The following is a 24,446-nucleotide window of genomic DNA, read 5'->3' on the forward strand; positions in this document are numbered from 1 at the left end:
ATTAGTGGCAACAATGGAAAACTCATCGAGTTCCATTTCAATAATGAAATATATTGCTGTAAAATGAGCAAAAAATATTTTATTACAATTAATTTATAAACAAAAAAAATTAGACCACAAATAATTTGGCATCATTGAAAAGGTAATTTTTGGAATTTAAGATGCTGTAAAAATTTTTTTTTACAGTAATATTTTCGGAAGTTATCGCGGAAAAACGCCAAAATTTAACGCACTTTTCTTTTAATTAATTAAAATGCTTTTAAAAATTTCAAAAAAAAAAAATCACTCCGAGGTGCATATCTCCCCCACCCCCAAATGTATATTTCAGGTTTGGTGTCATTCACCCTGATTTGCAGAACACCAACACACACACACACACATATAAACATAGCTTTTATATTTATCACTAGCTGGTACCCGGCGCGTTGCTCCGCAGATGAAATAATTTTGAAAATATCGTTTGAAATTTAAAATAGCTGTCTTGTTTAGTGAGAAATGATATAAAGAATGATATTTATTTCCTTGTCGGTAGTAAATACATTCTTTGAAATTGAATGATATATAAAGGAGAATTATAAATAATATTTACTCTATTTTTTGACTTAATTATTCAAGTGCTTTAGGGCGGACAATATTTTTTGTTTCTCCATCTTCAGAAAAACAAATAAATTTCTTGGCTGTCCGTAATCATCCAATATACAACTGGCCGTGTGTAAAACATGGATTTTTTCGGTTCAATCCGTACACTTGAAGTGACTGACCTTGCTCCTTTTTGATGATCATAAAAAAATTAAAGTTGAATGGGGAACTGCAGTCGTTTGAATCAAAAGGCATGTCGGTGGGAATAATGGGAATGCGTGGTACGAGCAAATCTTCTCCAATCGACTTTCCGTTAAGAATAGTTGCCTCGCTTCTTGTCGCATATTGGTCTTTTGATTCTGATGCTCGTGATCAGGTAGCATATAAACGTTGTCTTTCCATTCATGCCGCATGTTGATCTTGAGATTCTGAAGCACATGAATTTGCAATTTGTAAACGATTTGCCTTATTGCTCATTTGTCCCTGGTTTCTTTGAGAAGCTCTAATCGTCTTATTTCTACGTCATGCGCTGGTAGATCTATCAAGTGAAGAAATTGGGGGACATTTTTTTTTCCAAGCAATCAACACGATATACGCTTGACTGAACTATCGTTTGTCGATTCACTGAATAAATATAAAAATTATTTTTTGGAGTGAAAAATTTCCTTTATATATAACTTAACTTGATCTGCATCGATAATAAGAATTCTATTTTGTATGTGTGAGATGAACTCTGAACAATATATGCGGTTTGCTGCAGACAAACTGTTATGCACGCTGAATGACAATATCCTGTGCAGATTCATTAATGAGAAGAAAAAAATAATCGCTTGCATTAAATATTTTCAATTTTATTTCATTCACATTGATTGGCATCAATAATAATTTTATTTTGTTTGGTGTATTGGTGTATGTATTTGGTGCGATTAATTCCGAATGACATGTGCCGTCTACTGTTTATCTTTTGTCAGTTGTCAACTTCAAAATATAACCTTCGCTCGGATGTAAGCAATAAGTTGACAAAATTTCATCGCAGTCCGTTAAAGGATACGACAGTGCATAAAGTACCAACAAGCAAAATTGATATTTATATATTAGAAACGATAACTGTACTATGCCTATAACCTTCGTACAGATGCAAGCAATAGATTGACCAAGTTTCATCCAATCGGCTGAATGCTACGACATCGCATTAGGTACGAACAAACAAAAATTCATTTTTATATATTAGATTAAACAATTGTCATTTTCTATCCGTTGGTACGCCGGTGATATTGTCTAAAATGTTATTTGAATCGTTTATATATGACTTCGTATCCATTATTTGTCAAACTACAAGACATAAAGTATTATTTTAATTAGTTTGCTTGAATTCTGTTTATTTATGAATTTCGTGTAATGTATGTAACTTCACTCTTTCATTCGTCTCGTAAGCTGTGCATGTAGTAAACAGAATCCTTCTTCAACTTTTGACAAGGGAAGGAAATCATGCGATTAAATATTGAGTGAAACAATGAAAACAGTTTGGATTTCAGGACAACAATGTCATCTCTTGTTGGAAATTAGGCAGCAAAAAAAAGATTAATTACTGACATACATACAGAAAGAATATTAAATTAATGTTGTCAAAGAGAAAATTCTGCAAATTTTGAATAGGAGTTATTACGTCATGGCATGCAAGAGCGCCACCTATAACAATTATGATCTTGTACATCCGAATGATGTAGGCCGTTGAGAGCGGTGCACAAAATAAAGCCTTAATAATTATAACGTCATCCGTATTTTCTACTGCTATACATCCATTCTTCATCGACGGTAACATTGGTCAAAAGCGAGCCGGAGCAAATACCATGAATAAAATAAGTTGAAAAAAACGATGACCAAGATGCGGTTTCAGAAAAGAAACTAAATAAACTAAAGGCTCGATAAAAAACTACTCTGAAAAGAATCGAAATTTTTAGTGCCGAAAAGTCAGCTCCCAAGGACATTAACGCAATGGAATTAGAAGTGAAATTAAGGAAACTTGGACAATTGCGAGCACAGTTGGACAAGATATCCGAGCAATATTGTGTTATTGAAACATCGGAAGATATAGAAACCATGCTTGAAGATATTGTAGCGAAAATTGCTCTTTCCGACCAAGCGCCGATGGCTCAATCGGCTGAACGACGCATCTCGTAGCGGAGCGGAAGGTTGCGGGTTCGAACACGAGCGAGGCGAACAGTCAAAAATTGATTTTTAATTTCAATTTGCTTTATGTTAAACTTATGTTAGTTATGCAAATTTATGTTAATTATTCTAATATGTTATTTATGTAAATTCCTAATTTTCAGCGGGCTTTCTTTTCTGCGGGCCTTCAAATTCTAGAAGGTTCTTGAACTGTATATAAGTAGTTTCCCAATCGGTTAGATTGGTATTAAACTCTTCAGTTGATCTTGAGTGTGTTCATTTCTATTGGACTTTCTACATTCAACTCATCTACGTGACAATATTAATCAAATACATATACGGATTGAAGAACCAGAGGTAGTCTGAAAATGCTATTAAATTTAATTAAAAATGAACTGAAAATAAACTCTGATTCAAAGGATAATGCAGTAACTGAAATCCGACATTCGGAAATTCCATTACCAGAATTTTCTGGAAAAATAGCTGATTTTGCAATTTTTAAAAATTTTTTTATTTAATTAGCAACAATGAGCAATTAAATGATTCTCAAATGCTTTATTATCTCCCTGCATGTTTAAGAGGAGAAGCTAAATTATTAGAATCATCTAGTGATAGCTTTCACTAACTCTTTAAAACATTTTCAGATCGTTATGAGAATCAACGTCAATTGATAGACTCTCATATACTAGAAATAATAAATTTTGAGGAAATACGTAGCGAATCTGCTAATGAACTGTGCACTTTAATGGGCTGCGTTAGTAAAAACATCAGAGCGTTAAAGGTTCTTAAATTCGAACAAAATAAGCTACCTGAATTAATGCTAGTAAACATCATTCTATAGAAAGTAGACAAGGAAGCAATTCGAACTTTCTCTAAAAACGGCAGATATTCCTACATTTGAAAACATGATGAAATTTCTAGAAAAGCGAAGCTCTTTGTTAGAAAGTATTAACCGTATTCCGAATAAATACGAGCGTCCACAAAATACCAGCGCATCTAAAATTGAGCGAAAACATTTATAGTTAATAATAAAAATTCCAATGCTAAAGATTGCATTTTATGCAAAACCTATCACGCACTGTTTAGATGCTTTACTTTTCAAAATATGTCTATCGAGGACAGAAAGAACTTTGTTAGGAATAACAAGTTATGCATTAACTGTCTTAAACCTCATCCGGGAATATGCAAATCAAAATATTCTTGCAACATTCCAAGTTGCAGTAAAAGGCAAAATTCGCTCTTACATGATGAATCAGCTGAAATTCACGCTATCACTTCAGATTCAAGGGCACAGGCGAGCGAAAGCCAAACAGATGCTGAAACGAAACCGAAACTAAACATACAAGCCGAAGTATTTGTTTTGACATTGAATCCGAGAGATACTAAACGGGTGACAGAAGTGAATAAATTGGTTACATCAAACACTCTCCTTATTCATGTGAAAACTGCAGATGGTCACAGAATTCAATTAAGAGGGCTCTTAGACAATGCTTCGACTTTTTGAATTCTTCGAGAAGATGTAGCTAGAAAATTGGGAATCAAATTAAAATCCATAAAGCAAGGTGTAACTGGTATAAACGGAATACTCAGTTTATTACACACACTGCTAACATTGAAATATCAATTCGAGATTATTCATTTTCATACGTGGTGAAATGTTCTATTCCTCCTAGAATAACCGATGAGATTCCAGTATCGAAATTAAATATTCCCTCTTCAATTAAACTAGCTGATTTCAATTTACACACACCAGGTCAAATTGATATACTATTAGGAAGTGAGCTATTTTTTGAGATTTTAAAACCCGAGCAACTTCGTCTGCAAAATGGAGATGTAATATTACAAAATACAAAGTTTGGTTATTTAGTTACACGCATTCTTCCTCAGTTACTTTAGCAAGCCAATTGTTATTTCGTAAGTGAATCAAATTTAGATGCAGCAGTTAAACAATTTTTTGAATTGGAATCATTGCCGGTAATGCTAAAGAAATAACAAGGAGTGAAGAAGAAATTTATTGTGAGGGGCATTTTGTTAAAACCTATAAAAGAGATAAAGCGAGAAGATTTATAGTTCAGTTACCCATAAAGGAAAATGCCGAATCACTGTTAGGAAATTCCAAAGAAAATTCAATCAAGCGCCTAAATGGTATCTGGAATAAATTAAACAAAAATAATACTTTGGAAACCTTATATAAGGAATTTATACGAGAGTATGAGAGTTTAGAACACATGGAGGAGATTAAAATTGAAGCTGATAGCAATGTGAACTATTACATTCCCCACCATGCGATATATAAACCTGAGGAAACCTCAACTCCCTTAAGAGTGGTTTTTGATGCTAGTGCGAAAACAACAAGCAGATCTTCTCTGAATTCCATTTTACTAAATGGAGGCATTATTCAGCAAGATCTTTTTATCCCATAGTAAGTAGATTCAGAAAACACAGGTACACATTTAGTGCAGATATTAAAAAAATGTACAGACATATACTTATCGATCCCACTCAAAGAGAGTTACAGCGTATTGTCTGGAAAACAAGTGCTGATGCTGAAGTGAAGATTTTCAAACTGTCTACAGTAACCTATGGAAAAGTTTCTGTACCGTTTTTGGCTACCAGAATCTTAAGGGTTTTAGCAGATGAGGAAAAAAAAACTTTCTTAAGGCTGCAGATGTTATTTGTTCTGATTTCTACATGGATGACATTCTGTCAGGTGATGCAACGCTAGAAGATACTAAAAATCTTCAAACTAAGATTTCTGAACTCCTCAGAAGAGCTGGATTTGAGCTTCACAAATGGGTCGCTAATAACTCTAATTTACTACAAAACCTGTCTACCACATCCTATTCATTTCCGAAAGAACAAGGTGTTAGATCTGTAAAGACATTAGGTATCTTTTGGGATTCAAAAGAAGATTGCTGTACATATAAGGTAAAAATCCAGCCTAAGGACTCTTTTTCAGAAAGGGAAATCTGTCAGAAATATCGAGTCTTTATGATCCACTTGGACTTTTAGGCCCTCTCATTACCAAGGCAAAAATATTTATCCAAGGACTTTGGAAGATAAAATTGGATTGGAATGAAAAATTATCATCTGATGCAATGACAGAATGGAAAAAGTTCTACATAAAACTCTCGGAAGTAAACAACTTCAGAATTCAACGGTTTATTCTATTTCCTGATGCAGTTCGCATTGAGATGCATGGATTTTCTGATGCATCAGAACATGCTTATGCTGCTGTTGTCTATTTAAAGTGTTTCACCCAATCTGGACAATTTAAAACTAGTCTGGTGTGCAGCAAATCCAGAGTGGCTCCATTAACCCTCCAAGTGGCAAACCCGTCAAAAGACGGAATATTTTCTCCCCTCAAAATGGCGGGCCTGTCTATAGACGGAAACAAAAACTCCCTTAAAACTGTCACTGCCCGTATTTTTACGGGTTCCTGTTTTTCTCTTCCTCCAATCTCAAGCTGTGAGATAATGAGAGGGAATGTGAGATAAGGAAAAACGAATTGTTATCAGTGGAAGATAGGATTGACGTCTTCCTGCTCGCGTCCTTTTATGCATTTTAAAAACTCACTTACGTTCTGAGCCGTTACTTTTGAGATTTTGATAATAAATACGTATCCAAAATGAGTTTTAAATAAAGGGATTTAAATTGAACGTATGTAAATATATACCTGGAATGAATAAATATACGTATTATTAATAATAATTTGATCAATAAGATCTTAAAGCTTTCTAGCATAAGAAAATAGTTAATCTAAAACATAAATAAAAAAAATATAAAATTAAAATTTACGAGTTTCTCTTTTATGGCGTGCTTTCATTTAAGGGTTGCTTATGCAATTTATTTTTGAAAATAAGACACTAAACCTATGTACAGAATGTACTTAAAGAACGAAACTTTTTATTTTTTAATGAAATATTTTTTTTATTTTTCATTAATAAGTATAAAAACGGAGAGATATATAGAACCAATATATTACAGTGGAATTTTTGCGAAAGATTAGCATTCATTATATTAAATCCTTATTTTTATAACGTAATAATCTATATATGAAAATTGAATATTTGTTTAATTCTTTAAACCTTATGGAATTTCACACTCCTTGACGAACTCGAACAAAAATGTAAGCATTGTAGAGATATAAGTTTCATTGTTTATATATATATATATATATATATATATTTGGTTTTTAATAATATTTTCAAAGTTAATATAAACGCAGTTTTTATAGGTTCCATTTTTTTTATCTAAATATTAATAATATTTTACTGCTCAATCTCATACATATCGAGCGATTTTGTTAATGTCAAACTGCTTTCTACTGACATTTTTACTTATACGCTTAATGTTCAGTAATTTAATCCGCGTGAAAATAAATGAATAAGTGAGTTAAAAGTCACAATTTTTTGTTAATTTAATTAAAATGAAATAATTATACTATGTTTTTTTTAATTGTTGCCATTTTTTTAACTCCTTGATCTAATTTTATCTGTTATCTTAGCATTTTAAAAATTTTTAATGCGAATAGCTGACATTTAGTTTGTGACAAAATGTTTTTAGAATTAAGATTGACCTAGGTAAAGAGATTCACTTATTAGATAAATTTAATCTGATTTATTAATTAATTTTGTCAATTAATAATTAAGAAACAATTCTTTGTTTTACTGAAAAGCCTCTTTGTCTTATACAAAAATTCGTAAGAATTTATACCAACTTACAAACTTTATTCAAATATTAATGAATTTGGTGATGAGCGTAATTCCCAAATTTCAAAGAAATGAGTTCCACTGTCCAAACATTGTAGTTGGTGATTTTGGTAATTCTATTTCAAACTGTGAGGTCTGAAGATCAGCAAAACAAACAGACAAATAATGACGCACACACTCATCCATCTTTATTATTAACAGAGACAAATGTTTGTGCGTTTTGGCACTCTATTAGAGCTTACATATTTATCTCAGTGGAATAAACATCTGAGAAAATGAAACTGTAGATATCATTTTTTTTTTATTTCTGAAAATTTTAAAGAATGATTAATTAAAAATTAAATAAGATTTTAACGAGTTTTTTATTACATTTTTCACAATTATTACAGTATAAAAAGGATTTTTTTTGTATCATCTTAAAACTCAAAACATTACTTTTTCAATGATTCATTTGTTTTGTACTTCATTTTTTTATTTATTTGTAATAAATTCAAGAGCATATATTAAGCCGTTTTAACAGCAGCATATTTCACTGTTATAAAATAATTCAAGCCGTTTACATTATTGCTACACATATTTGATCATAGACTTTTTTTCTATTGTTCAAGATGAAGACATGGCTTATATTTCCATAATTAGTAATTTTCTGTTAAAGCTTGCTTTTAATATACTTTTAGTAATTTTTTTGTAACTGAACTAAAGTTTTATTTTACTGCTTAGTTGTAAGCAGTGAAGAAAATTTTTCAACTTTGCATTCATTTTTAAAATATCTGCTCTATCCTGTAATCTATACTTACATAAAGCTCAATGTGTGTGTGTGTGTGTGTGTGTGTGCGTGCGTGCGTGCGTGTTTGCACTCTACAGGCCAGACCGTTTGACCTACAGCTACCAAATGTTGGTACATGTATACCTTGGAGGTCGAGAATGTGCACCAGGGGTTCCTTTTTTTGAATTTTTAATTAGAATTTTAATTATTAATTAAAAACTAACTTTCCCGCCAAAAAAATCTTTTCATTTTCCCCACCGCGAATTCAGTAAGGCTTCAGTTTTTTTCCCACGCTAATGAGGCTATGCTTACCATTTTTCGGCCGATTATTTCAAACGATTCTGTTTATTTTCTTAATGTTTGATGCATTTAAAATTAAACATTGCTAATTAATCAATCTTTCAAATTCATTCTGAAGTACTTTTGAATTAAAATAAAACAGAGTAAAGGAAATTAAAAATTTCTAATCTGCATAGCGTTACCCCAACTGGCGTAGAAAAATTCAAGCATTTGCGTTACCGTAACTGGCGTTGAAAATTCACGCATGCGCATTGGGTTCTGATTGTTGAGACTGATTGTGGACTTGATTTAAATTAATTTTAGGTTAATTGCACGCTTTTGTAATTAAATTGCATTTATGTTAGTTTTATATTTTTTGTATATGCTTATAATCTTAAGTACATCGTTTTTTAAGTAGTTTTTTTATCCTGTTTTCAAATGATTATTTTAAACGATTCGTTTTATTTTTTTAGTGTTTGATGCATTTAAAATTAAACATTGTTAATGAATCGATCTGGTCATGATGAATCTGAGAAAATTTTGTTGACACATTCTTGAAATATTACATAAATTAAGAAAGATATTCTTTAGTGCCCATAAAGTTTAAACGCTCAGTGACTGTTTTCAGTAATCAAATTACAAAAAAAATACTTTGTTTCAGTAAAAAATATTATTATATTTATTGCAGTTTAATCCTTTCCACTTTAATTTAAAGCATAAAATCTACGGGAGCTGACAGAAAAGTAGAGAGATACATATTACGTTATAACTGAAGGGCTTTATAATATTATATGACTATCAAAATTTGGAGTTTTAAAATATTTTGATGAAGAAGCTATTAAAGTAGGAATTGCATAAAATATTTAATTATTAAAATTTTAACGAACATTAAGATTGGCGAACCGGCTGGTCGCCAAAGGCGGCTAGTATAATAAAAAATATAATATATGATTGTTTTTATCACTTGAAAAATTACATTATTATTATAATCTGAATTGTAGTTGAATCAGAGAAATTTTCACTGGATAAGATATATGATAGATCATCTGAAACATTTCAAAATTTAAAAAGAACTATTCAGTAGCATACATAAAACTTTATTGCTGAATGATTCTATTCTCCGAATTTAGTAATTTAATAAGCCTAATTGGTTTCAACAAAAAAGGTTTTGCATTAATTGAAGTTTATTCACTCCCGTTTTAAATGAAGGATTTACTGTCGTGCAGCTGAGAGGAAATTCAAACATTATGTAGTATAGAAGGGTGCATGGCGTCTGAAACAGCAGGAGTTATATGATTATTCCAATTAAAAAATTAAAATTCCAAGATGTTTTGCTGAAGAAACCATTTAATTTAAAATTTTATATTGACCAGCAATCTCGGCACATGTGTTGGTCGCCAAAAGCAGCTCGGAAGAAATAAGTAAAAAAAGATCAATGCAACTGCATTTGCAAAGATTTTAAATTCAGAAATTGTTTTTAACGATTCGTTTACCCAACGATATGTCGTTATCCAATTGTAAAATAGTGAGAACTTTGATTCTAACCCGAAAAACTTAAAGTTGAATTTTTTTTTTTTTTTTTCAATTGTAATTTATTTTAAAATGGTTCTTAATATTCTGTGGGAGCTTTCTTTAGAAGCATTCGAAAAATTTCAGTTGCAAATGGTTAATTATAAGTCTAAATAACCTGTATTTAGGGATTGCAATACCGGTATTTTGAGTCATTTGTACAATTTTGTATTACCGGTATTCACAAGTTTAAATACCGGTTTTTCGGTATTTACTAGAAATTTTTAAAATTGTCTCCACTATATGTTCAGGGATCGCGAACATAGCAAAATAGTATAGGTTTTTTTTATATCTCTCTAACGGGCGAAATTAATTATCTAATGAATGGATTAATTAATTGCTTAAATCTAAATTAGTGAAACATGCATTATAACTGAGAGAAGATATTGTATCCATAACGACTGATAACAGTTACGAAAAATGTTGGAAAGTTGATTGGTGAAAATCAGCACATGGAATTCAATTAGGAGTAGCAGATGTATTATACCAAAAAAATAAAGAACAGAAGAATCCAAATACTATGGTTATAGAAACTTCGGACTCCAACTTTGAAGAAGTAAGAGTGATATTGACCATGAAGACAATGACAATGTAAACTGTTGAAGAAGATATTGCTAATGATGATGAAATATTAACCCATCAAGAATTGTTTCCAATAATTTATAAAGTTCGAAAAATTGTTAAGATTTTTAAATGTTCCTCTATAAAAAATGATATATTACTAAAATATATACTAACTGAAAATAAAACAGAATATATGTTAATATTAGATTCTAAAACACGTTGGAACAGTTTATTCCTAATGATGGAACGATTTTTGAAACTGAGAATAAGCAAAAAGCAATAATCGACTTAAACCTGTAAATTAATTTTTCAGATAGTGAATTCGACTTAATATCCGGAACTGTATCAGCTCTACTTCCAATAAAACTGGCTGTTGAGGCATTATGTCGGAGAGATTCTAATTTATTAACAGCTAATGCAACATTAAATTTCATGTTGCAGTCACTGAAAGAACTGCATAACATCACTATCTGAAGAATTATATATTACATTGAAAAATCGCACGGAAGAAAGGCATGCTGAAATAGAAAACGTCTTATGGTATTTACATAATTATAATGATTTTAAAAACGAAAATGAAAAAGAAGAAAAGAAAATAACCAATTCAAATCTGATAAGGTTTGGATAAATTTTCTTAAAATTTTTTACCCTCAAACCTATCCACATTCAGAAGAATTCGGTTCAGTAACCGAAGATTATGATGACACTAATGTTAATAGTGAAAAGGAATTGTCTCTTGAACAAAAATTAGAATTAGCGATTAAAAAAAAATCAACGAACCAAAATGCAATACAGAAATCAGCTATATCCAAAACCATCCGACGAGAAATCGATTTATTTGAAGATGAGGGATTTAGAGGTAAATACTTGGAAAAAGTATTTATAATTTATAAACTACAAATTATTTTTTGTGATATTTACACTCTCTATTAAAACTGGCAAATAAAGCAAAGAAACACCTGTGTTTTCTTCCATTTTCTAAAATTTCTAATGCCGGTATTAAAACCGGTATCCCGGTATTAAGATCTAAAAAATACCGAATACCGGTACTGAAATTTTGGCCCGATATTGCAATCCCTACCTGTATTATTTAAGTCATTTTTGCAAACCAAGTTTGTATCATGGACATTACAAAGAAATATTTTGACAATTGCTTTTATTTGCTGCAGTCATAAGGCGCATCAGCTGCATAATCCAGTTATTTCAGCATTACTGAATTCTTGTAAAATATTTTTAATTACAAAATTTTAATCATGCAGATAAACACTAAAAATCGATGTCTCGGAAATTGAAATATCGTATGAAATTCCATAATTATATAATTATTTTCTAAATACTGAAGAAGCAAAATTATAATTTGATGTTATTTATTGCAATTAATATTTTAAATACGCATTTTAAAATATTAAAATACATTGGCAATGCGCTGAAACGAAATTTTTTTGTTAAGAGTTAAATCGCTTGTACGTAATTCCGAGAAATAATTTCACAGTAAGAGGGGATTAAAAATTTTGAGAAACATATTACAATGAAAAAATATATATATATATTAGACGAACATTTTCAATTTATAAAAATTAGATACTTATCAAATTAAACATAACAATAATTTATTCCTAATGCAAATTTTATGCGGTGTTTAATGAAATAATCGAAAAATTTCTAAAAAACAATCACACTTTCTGCATTTTCAATCTATGTTATTGTCACCCTCTTCGTAACCACTAAAAGAAAAATGCTCTTAAAAATCGAAAGACAGCGATAAGCAACACCTGCCACTCACACCATGTGGTCGGCTAATGACTCGGACCCAGCAGCGCTGAACTGACCGCAAAAGGGGAAAGAAATCCCTTTGTCAAAATCCTGACACTTTTAAGAATAAACCTGTTTGGCCAGATGACCGTACTTAAAATTAGGATCCCCCATCTGGCAATTGGAGACACTGTGGGAGTTCCGTTGATGACCGGGAATGCCAATTATCGAGTGTGGGGAAAAGGAATGTCACCAGGGTTTCAGGGCGATTGAGCTCAGTCTTTACACCCTCGTTCCTCCAATTTCGGAAGTTTATGGGAGGCAGGAGTAAAATCATTTAAACACCACTTTTATGGAACTTTAGCTAATAGTAAGATAACTATTGAAGAATTTGAAACAATAGTAATTCAGATTGAAGGTATACTTAATTCCATTATCAGATTACATTAATGAATATGAAGTTTTAACTCCTGGACACTTTATCATTGGACGCCCAATTACTTCAATCCCGGAAATTGTGGATATTTCTGATAATAGGTTGTCGTGTTGGCAATATACTACCAAATGTGTTCAAACAATTTAGAAACGCCGTAAAATTGACTATTTGAACCACTTACAACAAAGAAAGAAGTGGCAATTCAAAAAAAATAACGTTAAGGTCGGATGTTTAGTGTTGTTAAAGGATGAAATTGAAAAGAAAAATAAAGCAAATGACCATTGCCCATTTGCTTCGTTGCAAATGGGCAATGGCTAGATTTTAGAGATAATTTATGTTAATAAGGGCAGAGTAAGAACTGTTAAATTAAAAACTAACGCAAGTCTTTTTTACATGCCCTATTTTAAAAATATGTCTCTTACCAATAAAGGAAAACTTTCAAAATTAGATTAGTTAGGAAAAATAGTTGTATATATTGTATATACTTAGTGTATTTATATAATGTTCAGTATACAGTTTGCATATATTTTGCAATTTTGATGTTCATTTGTAAATATTTCATCTGAAAAATTTTACTTATTTGGTTTAAGCAAATGTAAACTAAATGAATAATTACATGTGTTTTGAAATCTTGCATATTTCAACACCGAGCGGAATGTTACGTCATAGCATACAAGAGCGCCACCTATAACAATTATGATCTTGTGCATCCGTATGCTGTAACTAGGGGTTGCTATACCGGACCAAAATTTCAATACCGGTATTCGGTATTTTTAAAATCTTAATACCAGGATACCGGTTTTAATACCGGTATTAGAAATTTTGGGAAAAGAAAGAAAACACAGGTGTTTCTTTTTTTTTTATTTGCCAGTTTTGTTAGAGAATGTAAATATCACAAAAAACAATTTGTAACTTATAAATTATAACAGTATATAAAAAAGTAAAGAAGCATTTTATTTATTTAAATCACAAAAAAAAGTGTAAATATCACTATTCAGTTTGTGGTACTATTACAAATTTTTGAAATGCGATCTTATAAAACATAATGCAACAATTGTACTGTCATTAAGCCTGAAAAGTAATTTTGTGCAAAAATGACCAGCTATCGAAAACGCTCTTTCGGCATCTACGCTAGTTGGTGGTACTGTTAGCAATGCGCGATATTCTTTTTCCAAGTATTTACCTGTAAATCCCTCATCTTCATAAGAATCGATTTCTCTTCGGATGGTTTTGGATATAGCTGATTTCTGTATTGTATTTTGGTTTGTTGAAATCTTTTTATTTATCGCTAATTCTAATTTTTGTTCAACAGACAATTCATTTTCACTATCGACATTGATGTCATCATAATCTTCGATAAGTGAACCGTATTCTTCTGAATGTGTATAGGTTTGTGGATAAAAACATTTAAGAAAATTTACTATAAACTTAATCATATTTGAATTGGTTCTTTTCTTTTCTTCTTTTCATTTTTAAAATCATTAGAATTATGCAAATACCATAAGACATTTTCTATTTTGGTATGCCTTTCTTTTATGCGATTTTTGAATGTAATATATAATTCTTCAGATACTAATGTGTGCTGTTCTTTCAGTGGCTGCAACATGAAATTTATTGTTGCATTAGATGTTAATAAATAGAATTTCTCTGACATAATGCCTCAATAGTCAGTTTTATTGGAAGTAGAGCTGATATAGTTCTGGATATTAAGTCGAATTCACTATCTGAAAAATTGATTTACAAGTTTAAGTCGATTATTGCTTTTTGGATTGGATTTCTCTGATCAAAAATCGTTCCATCATTAGGTGTAAACTGTTCCAACGTGCTTTAGAATCTAATATTAACATATATTCTGTTTTATTTTCAGTTAGTATATATTTTAGTAATATATCCTTTTTATAAGGGAACGTTTAAATATTTTTAAAAATTTTCGAACTTTATAAGTTATAGGAAGCAATTCTTGATAGGTTAATATTTCATCCTCATTAGCAATATCTTCTTCAACAATTACATTGTCATTATCAATCTCACTCCTACTCTTTTCAAAGTTGGAATCCGTAGTTTCTATATCCTCAGTATTTGGATTCATCTGTTCTTTATATTTTTGGTATAATACATCTATTACTCCTAATTGAATTCCATGTGCATAGTACTACTGCTGATTTGCACCAATCAACTTTCCAACTTTTTTCATAATTGTTGCTTCATCAGTCGTTATGGATACAATATTTTCTTTCACGGATAATCCATGTTTCGCTAATTTAGATTTAAGCAATTAATTAAGCCATTCATTAGCTAATTAATTTCGCCCGTTAGGGAGACATAAAAACAAATCGTATACTATATTGCTATGTTCGCGATACCTGAACATATAGTGGAGACCATTTTAAAAATTTCTAGTAAATACCGAGAAACCGGTATTTAAACTTGCGAATACCGGTATTACAAAATTGTACAAATGGCTCAAAATACCGGTATTCGGTATACCGGTATTGCAATCCTTAGCTGTAACCCGTTCAGAGCGGTTGCACAAAATAAAGCCTTAATAACTATAACGTCATCCGTATTTTCTACTACTATACATCCATTTTTCATCGACGGTAACAGGAGGGAAACTTATTCTTGCAATGTAATATGTTCGGAAATTATCGCAAAAAATCCACCGATTTCTTTAATTTTTTAATTAATTAAAAAAAATTTAAAATTTCAAAAAAATCGATATAAGATATACATTCTCACAAAGTATGTATAGGCTAAATTTCGAAGCTGCATGTCAAACGGTCTGGCCCTTTTAGAATAAAATCACACGCACGCACACACACACATATGTATATACATCCACACATATTTATCTTTATTAGTAGTAGTATTAGTAGAGATAAGAAATGTCTGTACTAATAATTTATTTTTACGCCTGAACTTTCGAAAGTATTAGAGAACAAAAATGGTTTTCACTTCATTCTAAAATTCACAAAATTAACTTTCAATGATGCCAATTTTTTAATAATATAACTTTGTTTTTCTATTTTTAATCATTTTTTAAAAGAATTACATGTTTCCTTATTTAGAATTCAAATCGTTTGAATTCTTGATACTAATATCTCATCCTGATTTTATTCCCAATTTGATGATGAAAGTATGGAATTAGAGTTTATTTTTCATGTTAAGTAGGTTTCTGTTAAAAAAAACCATAATATACTTTTTGAAATTTTCTGTAATTCATTAAAGAGCAGTAGTGAATTATTTTTAAGTATATTCATTTTTAAGCCCTGGTACTCTTTCTTGCGATATAATTCGGTGTATAAAGACATCTATAATTAGAAATTGTACATTTTTTTTATTCGAAAGCTGAAATTACAGCAAATAATTATGCACCTTGTAATTTGAAGTTTAAAAGCATGTAAATAATGTTTAACCAGCACCTCTATTTTTCACCCGAAAGAATTCTTTATGGAAAGAAGGAAATACTGCGCCTTTTCTATCCTGCTGCATTGCGTATGTTTTCGTTGTTTCCGAACCATATAAAGCATCCGAAAAATTAACAGTTTTAATGAGAATTTCATCATCGATTTCTGCATCAAAATCATTATTTATTGGTTCCAATAAATCAACAGTTTCGTTAACTTCAGCTGCACAGACAGACAGTCAGTCATCATAAGTGACATGTTTGTTAAAGCCTATACCAAGAGCAGCTTCTTTCTATATGCCATTTTCTCAAGAACTTCCTTTTCTCACTTTCCTCTTGTGGGCCTGAAAATAAGTATTGGGTATCCAGAGCATTGACTTCACATGCTCATCCAACTATGCAATAGTTTTTCTCATTACTAACTTCCTGCAATTAACTTTTACAGAACGAATGACACCACCTGTCCAGTGACTAAAAGACACTTTGTGCAATTAGCTGTAAAAAACAAGATTTTGACATTTTTTTAAACTGGAAATTAGAAGGTGTGTGGAACATTGATAGATAAACAAAAAAAAAATTCTTTTTTACATCCTCATAGATTTAGAGAGATCCTTACAATTTATAAAGACGTCAGAAGTTTAAAAATAGAGAAGAAGTCGTCCAAGATCTTTTGTTTGCTTCGTATTTTGTTGGTAAAGTCTTGCCGTTTTTACAACATCGCAACTTTACAGTCTTTCCTGTCACAGATGGCTCCATCTTGTCAGTTTCATTGGCCTTAATCACAAGCAAAGCCGTAATCAACACCACCACCCCTCACTCCAAAGTATTTTTCATCGCTATGGCAAAGCGTTTGGTCGGGCCATAAAACAATCCCGTTTCACCTGCGTTATAAACGTGGGACGGCGAACATCCTTCCATCAGACAGAACCACTTTTCTTTCCAGCCTTTCATTGCATTCTCGTTGACGTCCGCTTTTACTTCTCGCATTCTCTTTTATGCGGCGAGGTATCTTGTCTTAAAGCGATCGATCCGACCATTCGATACAAAAAAAGTTTTTCATCGAAGTGAATTCCTTGATCAGAGGCCTGCTAATGGCTGTTTTCTTGGGACGCAATATGTTGAACCATTCCATTTGGTCAGACTCAAGAAAGAGGAGTGGCTTTTAATGGCTTATTTATTTTCTTCGATATTTCCCCAGATTCTGCAGATGTTTTCTCAATGTCTAAGACCTGTTGGTTCTGTCAACATGCAAATTTCGAGGGATTCTGTTAAAGCATTTTGTGGTCGAACATTCTTTCAAATTCGCGTCAAATGTTATATTTTTCTCACAAAGAAGAAAAATTTTGTTTCCAACAATCTGTCATGCTTCACAATGTTTCAAAAATTAAATGTTCTGCAAAACCGAGGGTCCAGTACATTTCAGTTCTCTGCATTGTGGAGCGCGGAGCAATAAGAAAAAGGAATTCCTATTCCACCTACTTGAAATTCACGTGATAGACTCATCTAGCAAGCACTTACTCATTACTCTTCTGTTCCAGACAAGAGGATGTGATCATTTGAAAAGAAATCCAATGTTTTTTATAATCAAACTAATTTTTTTTTAATTTTTTTTTCTTTTGAAATATTTTGTTTATTCAGGGTTTAACATTCGTTAAATAGATCCCTTTGCTTTCAATTTAATCGGGGAAGAAGAAAAATTTGTTAAATTGCAAAATTCGGTAAATAGGAGCTCAGTAAATTGGGGTTCAACTGTATATATATATATTTTTATATAATTGGTAGTGGTGGAAACGGCTTAAAGGGATATGTGTGTTTTGACTAACCGAAATGATTAACTGAATAAATTAGCATAATTAACTAATTAATTAGTATCTCGAAATTTTTCCATTATGAAAATGCCGATTTTTTAATAATTCAATCAAAGAGAACTTTTTACATATGTTTATCATATTTCCTTCCGATATTCTCAGCAATTAATTGAGATTACTTAATTTCATTTTCTCAAAACTTTGCCATAAAAAGAGCCAATCTACACAGAAAATGAAATGAATCTCATCTGGAATAGCACGAAAAAAAAAAAAGATTATTGTTTTTGTTTACATGAGTTTCAAAAAAAAGTTTCAAATTTATCCTAAATATAAGCACATTTTTCAAATTATATATATATATATATATATATATATATATATATATATATATATATATATATATATATATATATATATATATATATATATATATATATATATATATATATATATAATAAAGCTCAATGTGTGCGTGTGTGTTGGCGCTCTACAGGCCAGGTCATTTGACATACAGCTATCAAATTTGGTACATGTATACCTTAGAGGTCGGGAATGTGCACCTGGGGTCCCTTCTTTTGAAATTTTAATTATAAATTAAAAGTTAACTTTCCCGCCAAAAAAATCTTCCATTTTCCCCACCGCCAAATCAGTAAGGCTTCAGTTTTTTTTTCTCCCAACAGTAATGAGGCTAGGGTTAACATTTTTCGGCGGATTATTTCAAACGATTCTGTTTATTTTCTTAATGTTTTATGCATTTAAAATTAAACATTGTTAATTAATCCATGTTTCAGATTCATTCAGAAGTACTTTTGAATTAAAATAACACAGAATAAAGGAAATTAAAAATTTCTAATCTGCATAGCGTTACCCCAACTGGCGTAGAAAAATTCAAGCATTTGCGTTACCGTAAATGGCGTTGAAAATTCACGCATGCGCATTGTGTTCTGATTGTTGAGACTGATTGTGGACTTGATTTAAATTAATTTTAGGTTAATTGCACGCTTTTGTAATTAAATTGTATTTATGTTAGTTTTATATTTTTTGTATATGCTTATAATCTAAAGTACATCGTTTTTTAATTAGTTTTTTTTAACCTGTTTTCAATGATTAAAATTATTTTTAGGTTAATTGCATGCTTTTGTAATTAAATTGTATTTATGTTAGTTATATATTTTTTTGTATATGCTTATAGTTTTAAGTACATCGTTTTTTAAGTAGTTTTTTTAAACCTGTTTTCGACCGATTATTTTAAACGATTCATTTTATTTTCTTAGTGTTTGATGCATTTAAAATTAAACATTGTTAATGAATCGATCTGTTCATGACGAATCTGAGAAATTTTTGTTGACAAAGTCTTGAGATATTACATAAATTAAGAAAGATATTCTTTAGTGCCCATAAAGTTTAAACGCTCAGTGACTCTATTATCAGTAATAATATTATTAAAAAAATGCTTTGTTTCAGTAAAACATATTTTTATATTAATTGCAGATTAATCATTTACACTTTAATTTAAAGCATAATTTCTACGAGAGGTAACAGAAAATGAGAGAGATACATATCACGCTATGACTGAAGGCCTTTATAATATTATGAGTGAATTATATGACTATCAAAATGTGAAGTTTTAAAATATTTTGCTGAAGAATCTATTAAAGTTGGAATTGCTTAAAATATTTAATGGTACGACCTGAGTTTAACTCCCTGCTTGGCGCAATTTTTAAAAATCGCCAACAACGGTCTTGCGAAATGATCAAAAGCAAAGGAGCAGATGTTCCAATTATAGTGCATAATAAAGATTGCCAGCTTTGGCGCGTTATCGCAACTTGGCGAAGAAGGGGGTTAAACTCCGGTTCGTCCTATTTAATTATTCAAATTTAACCGAACATTAAGATTGGCGAACCGGCTGATCGCCAAAGTCGGCTAGTATATATATATACAGTGGTGGCCAAAAGTGTGGACATTTTTTGAAAGTTTCATGTTTTTCAACTTTGCGTGCTTCTAGAATATATTAATTTTCACTTAAATACAAATGTTTATATATCAAATTGAAGGTAATTTAATGTAGAATTTAATAACAAAAACAGTATTACAATATCTGTATTATAAAAAATGTTGCGCTCATTTTAGTAGAACAAACAAACACAAATCGTTTTGAATAATGACGGGTTTTGTAATAAAAGCGTACTAACTAAACACAAACACTGTTCTGAGGATCAATCAAATGTCTCTAACTATAGTTTAGGTTATTTGGATGGTAAAAGAGTTATTGTTGTGGAAATATTTTGCGGAATAATGCATACTAGTACAATTAAATAGAGTATTGTTGTTTTTGAATATTTTAAGTCCTTTTGTTTTAATTAAACCAATTTTAAACAATGTCACCAACAAGAAGAACTGATTGGACATCTACAAAAAGAAGCCCAATTGTCATATTGAGAGAAAATGGCCTCTCTTATGCTGAAATTGCAAGACAAGTTGCTGGTTCAGTGACTTGTTTTGGTGTACGAAAGTACTGTTTTCGTTATGAAAAAACGAAATCAGTGAAAAATAAGGCCAAATCTGACCGAAAAAAATGCACAAGTGCCTCCGCCGATAGAAAAATTAAACGGCTATGCCTTCAAGATAGAAAAATTTCATCAGATGCTATTAGATGTTAAATGAATGCAGCGGGTATTGCAGTAAGTTCAAGAAGAATAAGAAGAAGGTTATCAGGATTTTTACTACAAGCTAGAATTCCAAGGAAAAAACCATATTTAAATCAAAAGCAACGCGAAAAACAAGTTAAGAGGGCAAAAGAACACATTAAATGGTCAGAAAATCAATGGAAGCTAGTAATCTGGAGCGATGAGACTAAAATATCGCTCTTTGGTAGTGATGGTAGAAAATACGTGAGACGTAGAGTAGGTGAAGCGCTTCATCCTGATTGCATTGAAGCAACTATAAAAACAACAACAAATGCCATGATTTGGGCATGTATGTCTGCAGATGGTGTGGGCCGAATTCAAGTGATTGATGGCATTCCGAATGCCAAAAAATACATCGAAACTGTCCTGGAACCAAAATTGATACCTTCCATCGGGGATTTCTTCCCCAACTAATCACCATTTATTTCTCAGCAGGATTCAGCTCCATGCCACACAGCAAAAGTATGCAAAGCATGGTTTCAAAATAAAGGCATAGATGTATTACGATGGCCAGGAAACAGCCCTGATCTCAAGCCGATTGAAAATTAGTGGCGACGTTTGAAAATTCTTGTACGAAAAAAACGTCCATCCAATAAAAGTCAACTTATTGAATCTGTAATTGATTCTTGGCACCATGTGATTACGAAAGATGAACTCCAAATACTCGTTCACTCGATGAAAAGACTCTGTGAAGCTGTCTTAAAAAATAAGAGTTATCCTACTAAGTACTGATTGTGTAAGTATCACTTTAAAAAAATGCAAATCTAAGATAGATCTTACTAAAATGAGCGTAACTTTTTTTGTAATACAGATATTGTAATACTGTTTTTGTTATTAAATTTTACATTAAATTACCTTCAATTTGATATATAAACATTTGTATTTAAATGAAAATTAATATATTCTAGAAGCACGCAAAGTTGAAAAACATGAAACTTTCAAAAAATGTCCACACTTTTGGCCACCACTGTATATATATATATATATATATATTGTTATTTTTTGGCTTTTGCTTAAATATTGATTGAAGTATTTCCTTTTTTTATATATCAAATCATCATTCAGCCTGTTTAATTGATCCTGCTCTAGTCAACTAACAACTAACTTAAGTTCGATGGCGAATGCGATACGTTGTTTAAACATTTTTAAATCGCTGTTTGGTGAGATACGAATGCCGTAAAGACATTTTAAGCTATTATCGGTGCTTATTAAAAAGAGGAAATTTTATTTTCATGCGGAAATGGTTGTTAATCGAATGGGAGATTTATTGAATTTCATGATTCTAATAAAAATATTGCACATTTGATATCATTTGATTTATTGTAACAAAAATATAGTACATTCGATTTATTGAAAGTATTGCAGTATTGCCCAATAGAATTCAACAATATTTTAATTATTTCAAATCTTTCAGCAAATGTTAAATATTTAAATATTTACCACTAAAATTTTAAATCACGGAAACATTAATCAAATCAGCGGGACGAAATATCACTTTTTTTGCTTAGAAACTGCATGACTGAATTTACTGAAATGAAATAATATTTGGAACAGACATTTTTTTATTTGCCCGTATGCAAATTATACAAGAAAAAGAGTTGTCTTCAAATAAATTGATCCCCTAGATTTTAGAGAATCTTCATATTTCATGCCACTCTGAGTTCGGGATGGGGGGGGACGTATTTGAAAATATATTCGCTTCTATGCCAGCTTCCTGACACAAAAAGGAAACATTTCAGAAGAATCAAATTTGTATGTTTTTTTTACATCAAAATTTTTAATTTGTATGAAGTTTTGAATGAAATCTTTTCAACGAAGCCTACGAAATGAAAACTCAAAATTTTTATTTCACGTAAACACAATTGCGAAGAGATTACTTTCTAGCACGGTAAGGGGAGAGGTCATTTTAAGGATATTCTGAGATAAGTTGCTAGTTTCCTTAAAATTCTATTTCATTTACTTGCAAACGATAATAGATGGTAAAGAGTAAAAACTGATTATACGTTCTTGCAATCAATCGTCCTGCAGTCAAAATTTATATCATTTGACTAAAAAAATTACTTTCTTAAAAAAAAAAAATCGTTTTAAATTGAAATAACTTGGTATGAAAATAAATTTAAAAATTGTTTCCCTAAAAATGGTTCGATAAATATAAATTTGAATAAATTTCATATACGGTCCTTCAAAAATGGGTGTTGCACATCAACCATGGAGATTTTACAATTTTTGTGATTATTTATTTAGGGTGGTATTCGCATAATTTTAGCATATCAGCTTTGTTCCCATGTAAATATTCTATTACAATTCATGTAAATATTCTATTCTATTCATTTTTCCCCCAAATTCATGTTTAAAAATTCATTAAATTATAAAATTTACTTTATTTAAGGTTATTTTACGAACCAAGATGGTTTTCTTTCAGTGAGTGAAAACAAATTTTAAGAAATATATAATAATGTTCGAGATATCGTCGAAAGATCATAAGACTCACTTAACAGAGGAATTTTTCATTTTCAAGCGTCATTTAAAAAAAATATTAACTCTTGAAATTATCATCAGAATTCCACGAAGTTTCATCAAGAAGTTAATTTCATAATGATAAATCGATTCAGCAACAACTGTAATGGAAAAAAAGGTAGTAGTTAATTAATTGGGTTAATCCGTTTGTTGACTGGTGTAAACCTGTCCCCTCAGTCGATTTTGTTGTAAACAACTAAGTTACTGAGATGTACTTTTTTTTTTGACGATGCCTTATATTATATCTTTCTTGTGTGTGTGTGTGTGTGTGTGTGTGTGTGTGTGTGTGTGTGTGTGTGTGTGTGTGTGTGTGTGTGTGTGTGTGTGTGTGTGTGTGTGTGCGTGCGTGCGTGCGTGCGTTACGGCTAATATTAATTTTATCTTTAATTTTTCCATTTTACCGTAATTCAAATGTCAATAAGTTACGAAAATTTATATGAGACAATTCAGAGTTGCTGCAATATCTTTTTTCAGCTGCTGTGTGTCCGGAGACGTCTTCTACTACGCCGTAGCTTTTCCTGTTTCAGCTTCGCTGGCTTTTAATTTCATAATGTTTGGACTCATTTTTTGTTCCATCACTTGTGTACGATCAAAGCAGAGGCTGAGGAGCAACCAGGACGAAAAGAAACTTATGGTGGCTCGTGCGAAGGCCATGTTTTGTGTGTCAGTGTTGTTCTGTAAAAACGAAGCTCATTTTCTCCTACATTTGTAGTTATTTTTTTTAGGAATTCCGAGATTTGAAATAAAAGGATTAAATGAATTTGTAAAAATTCAGTTGTGAATCAGTTCAAAGAAAGTAGTGTGATTCATTCTTAAAAGTCATTGTGGCTATATATGCAGGGTGATCGGTAAAGTCCTTTTAAACCCTTTAAATACAAAACGACAACCAGAGTAGCAACATGCCTCTATAATAAAATGACTCCACTGAATTTTTTCAGACAAGTTACAAGTTACTTATTGGCGAAACAAGGAAGTTGCAAGGGGCATTTCGAAAAATAAAACATGTTAAAAAATTCAGTTAGAAAAATGTATCTGATCCATAATAAAAACACTGGGAAAAGTTTAATGGGATTATCTATAAAATTGGAAATGATATTTGCATTTTGAACTTTCCATGACTTGAAGAAGGGTTCATCTTAAATTAAAAAATTTATTCTCCGTTATTACCACACAGTTTTTTCTAATTAAGTAACGACGAAGTA

At 31.0% G+C, this 24,446-nt stretch overlaps 1 protein-coding gene across 2 annotated transcripts in view; it reads left to right on the forward strand.

Annotated features, from left to right (window-relative positions):
• LOC129971446 (adhesion G-protein coupled receptor G4-like) overlaps window positions 1–24,446 on the forward strand; it is an 84,196-nt gene that overhangs the window by 57,725 nt on the left and 2,025 nt on the right. The window contains exon 19 of one of the 2 annotated variants that reach the window (XM_056085217.1): window positions 23,719–23,907. The exons of the other annotated variant lie outside the window; for it this stretch is intronic. Coding sequence (XP_055941192.1) covers window positions 23,719–23,907 — 189 coding nt within the window. The remainder of the gene's footprint in view (window positions 1–23,718; window positions 23,908–24,446) is intronic. 2 annotated transcript variants of the gene reach the window in all.

This window comes from Argiope bruennichi, chromosome 6 (genome assembly GCF_947563725.1).
Source record: "Argiope bruennichi chromosome 6, qqArgBrue1.1, whole genome shotgun sequence".
Taxonomy (NCBI): domain Eukaryota; kingdom Metazoa; phylum Arthropoda; class Arachnida; order Araneae; family Araneidae; genus Argiope; species Argiope bruennichi.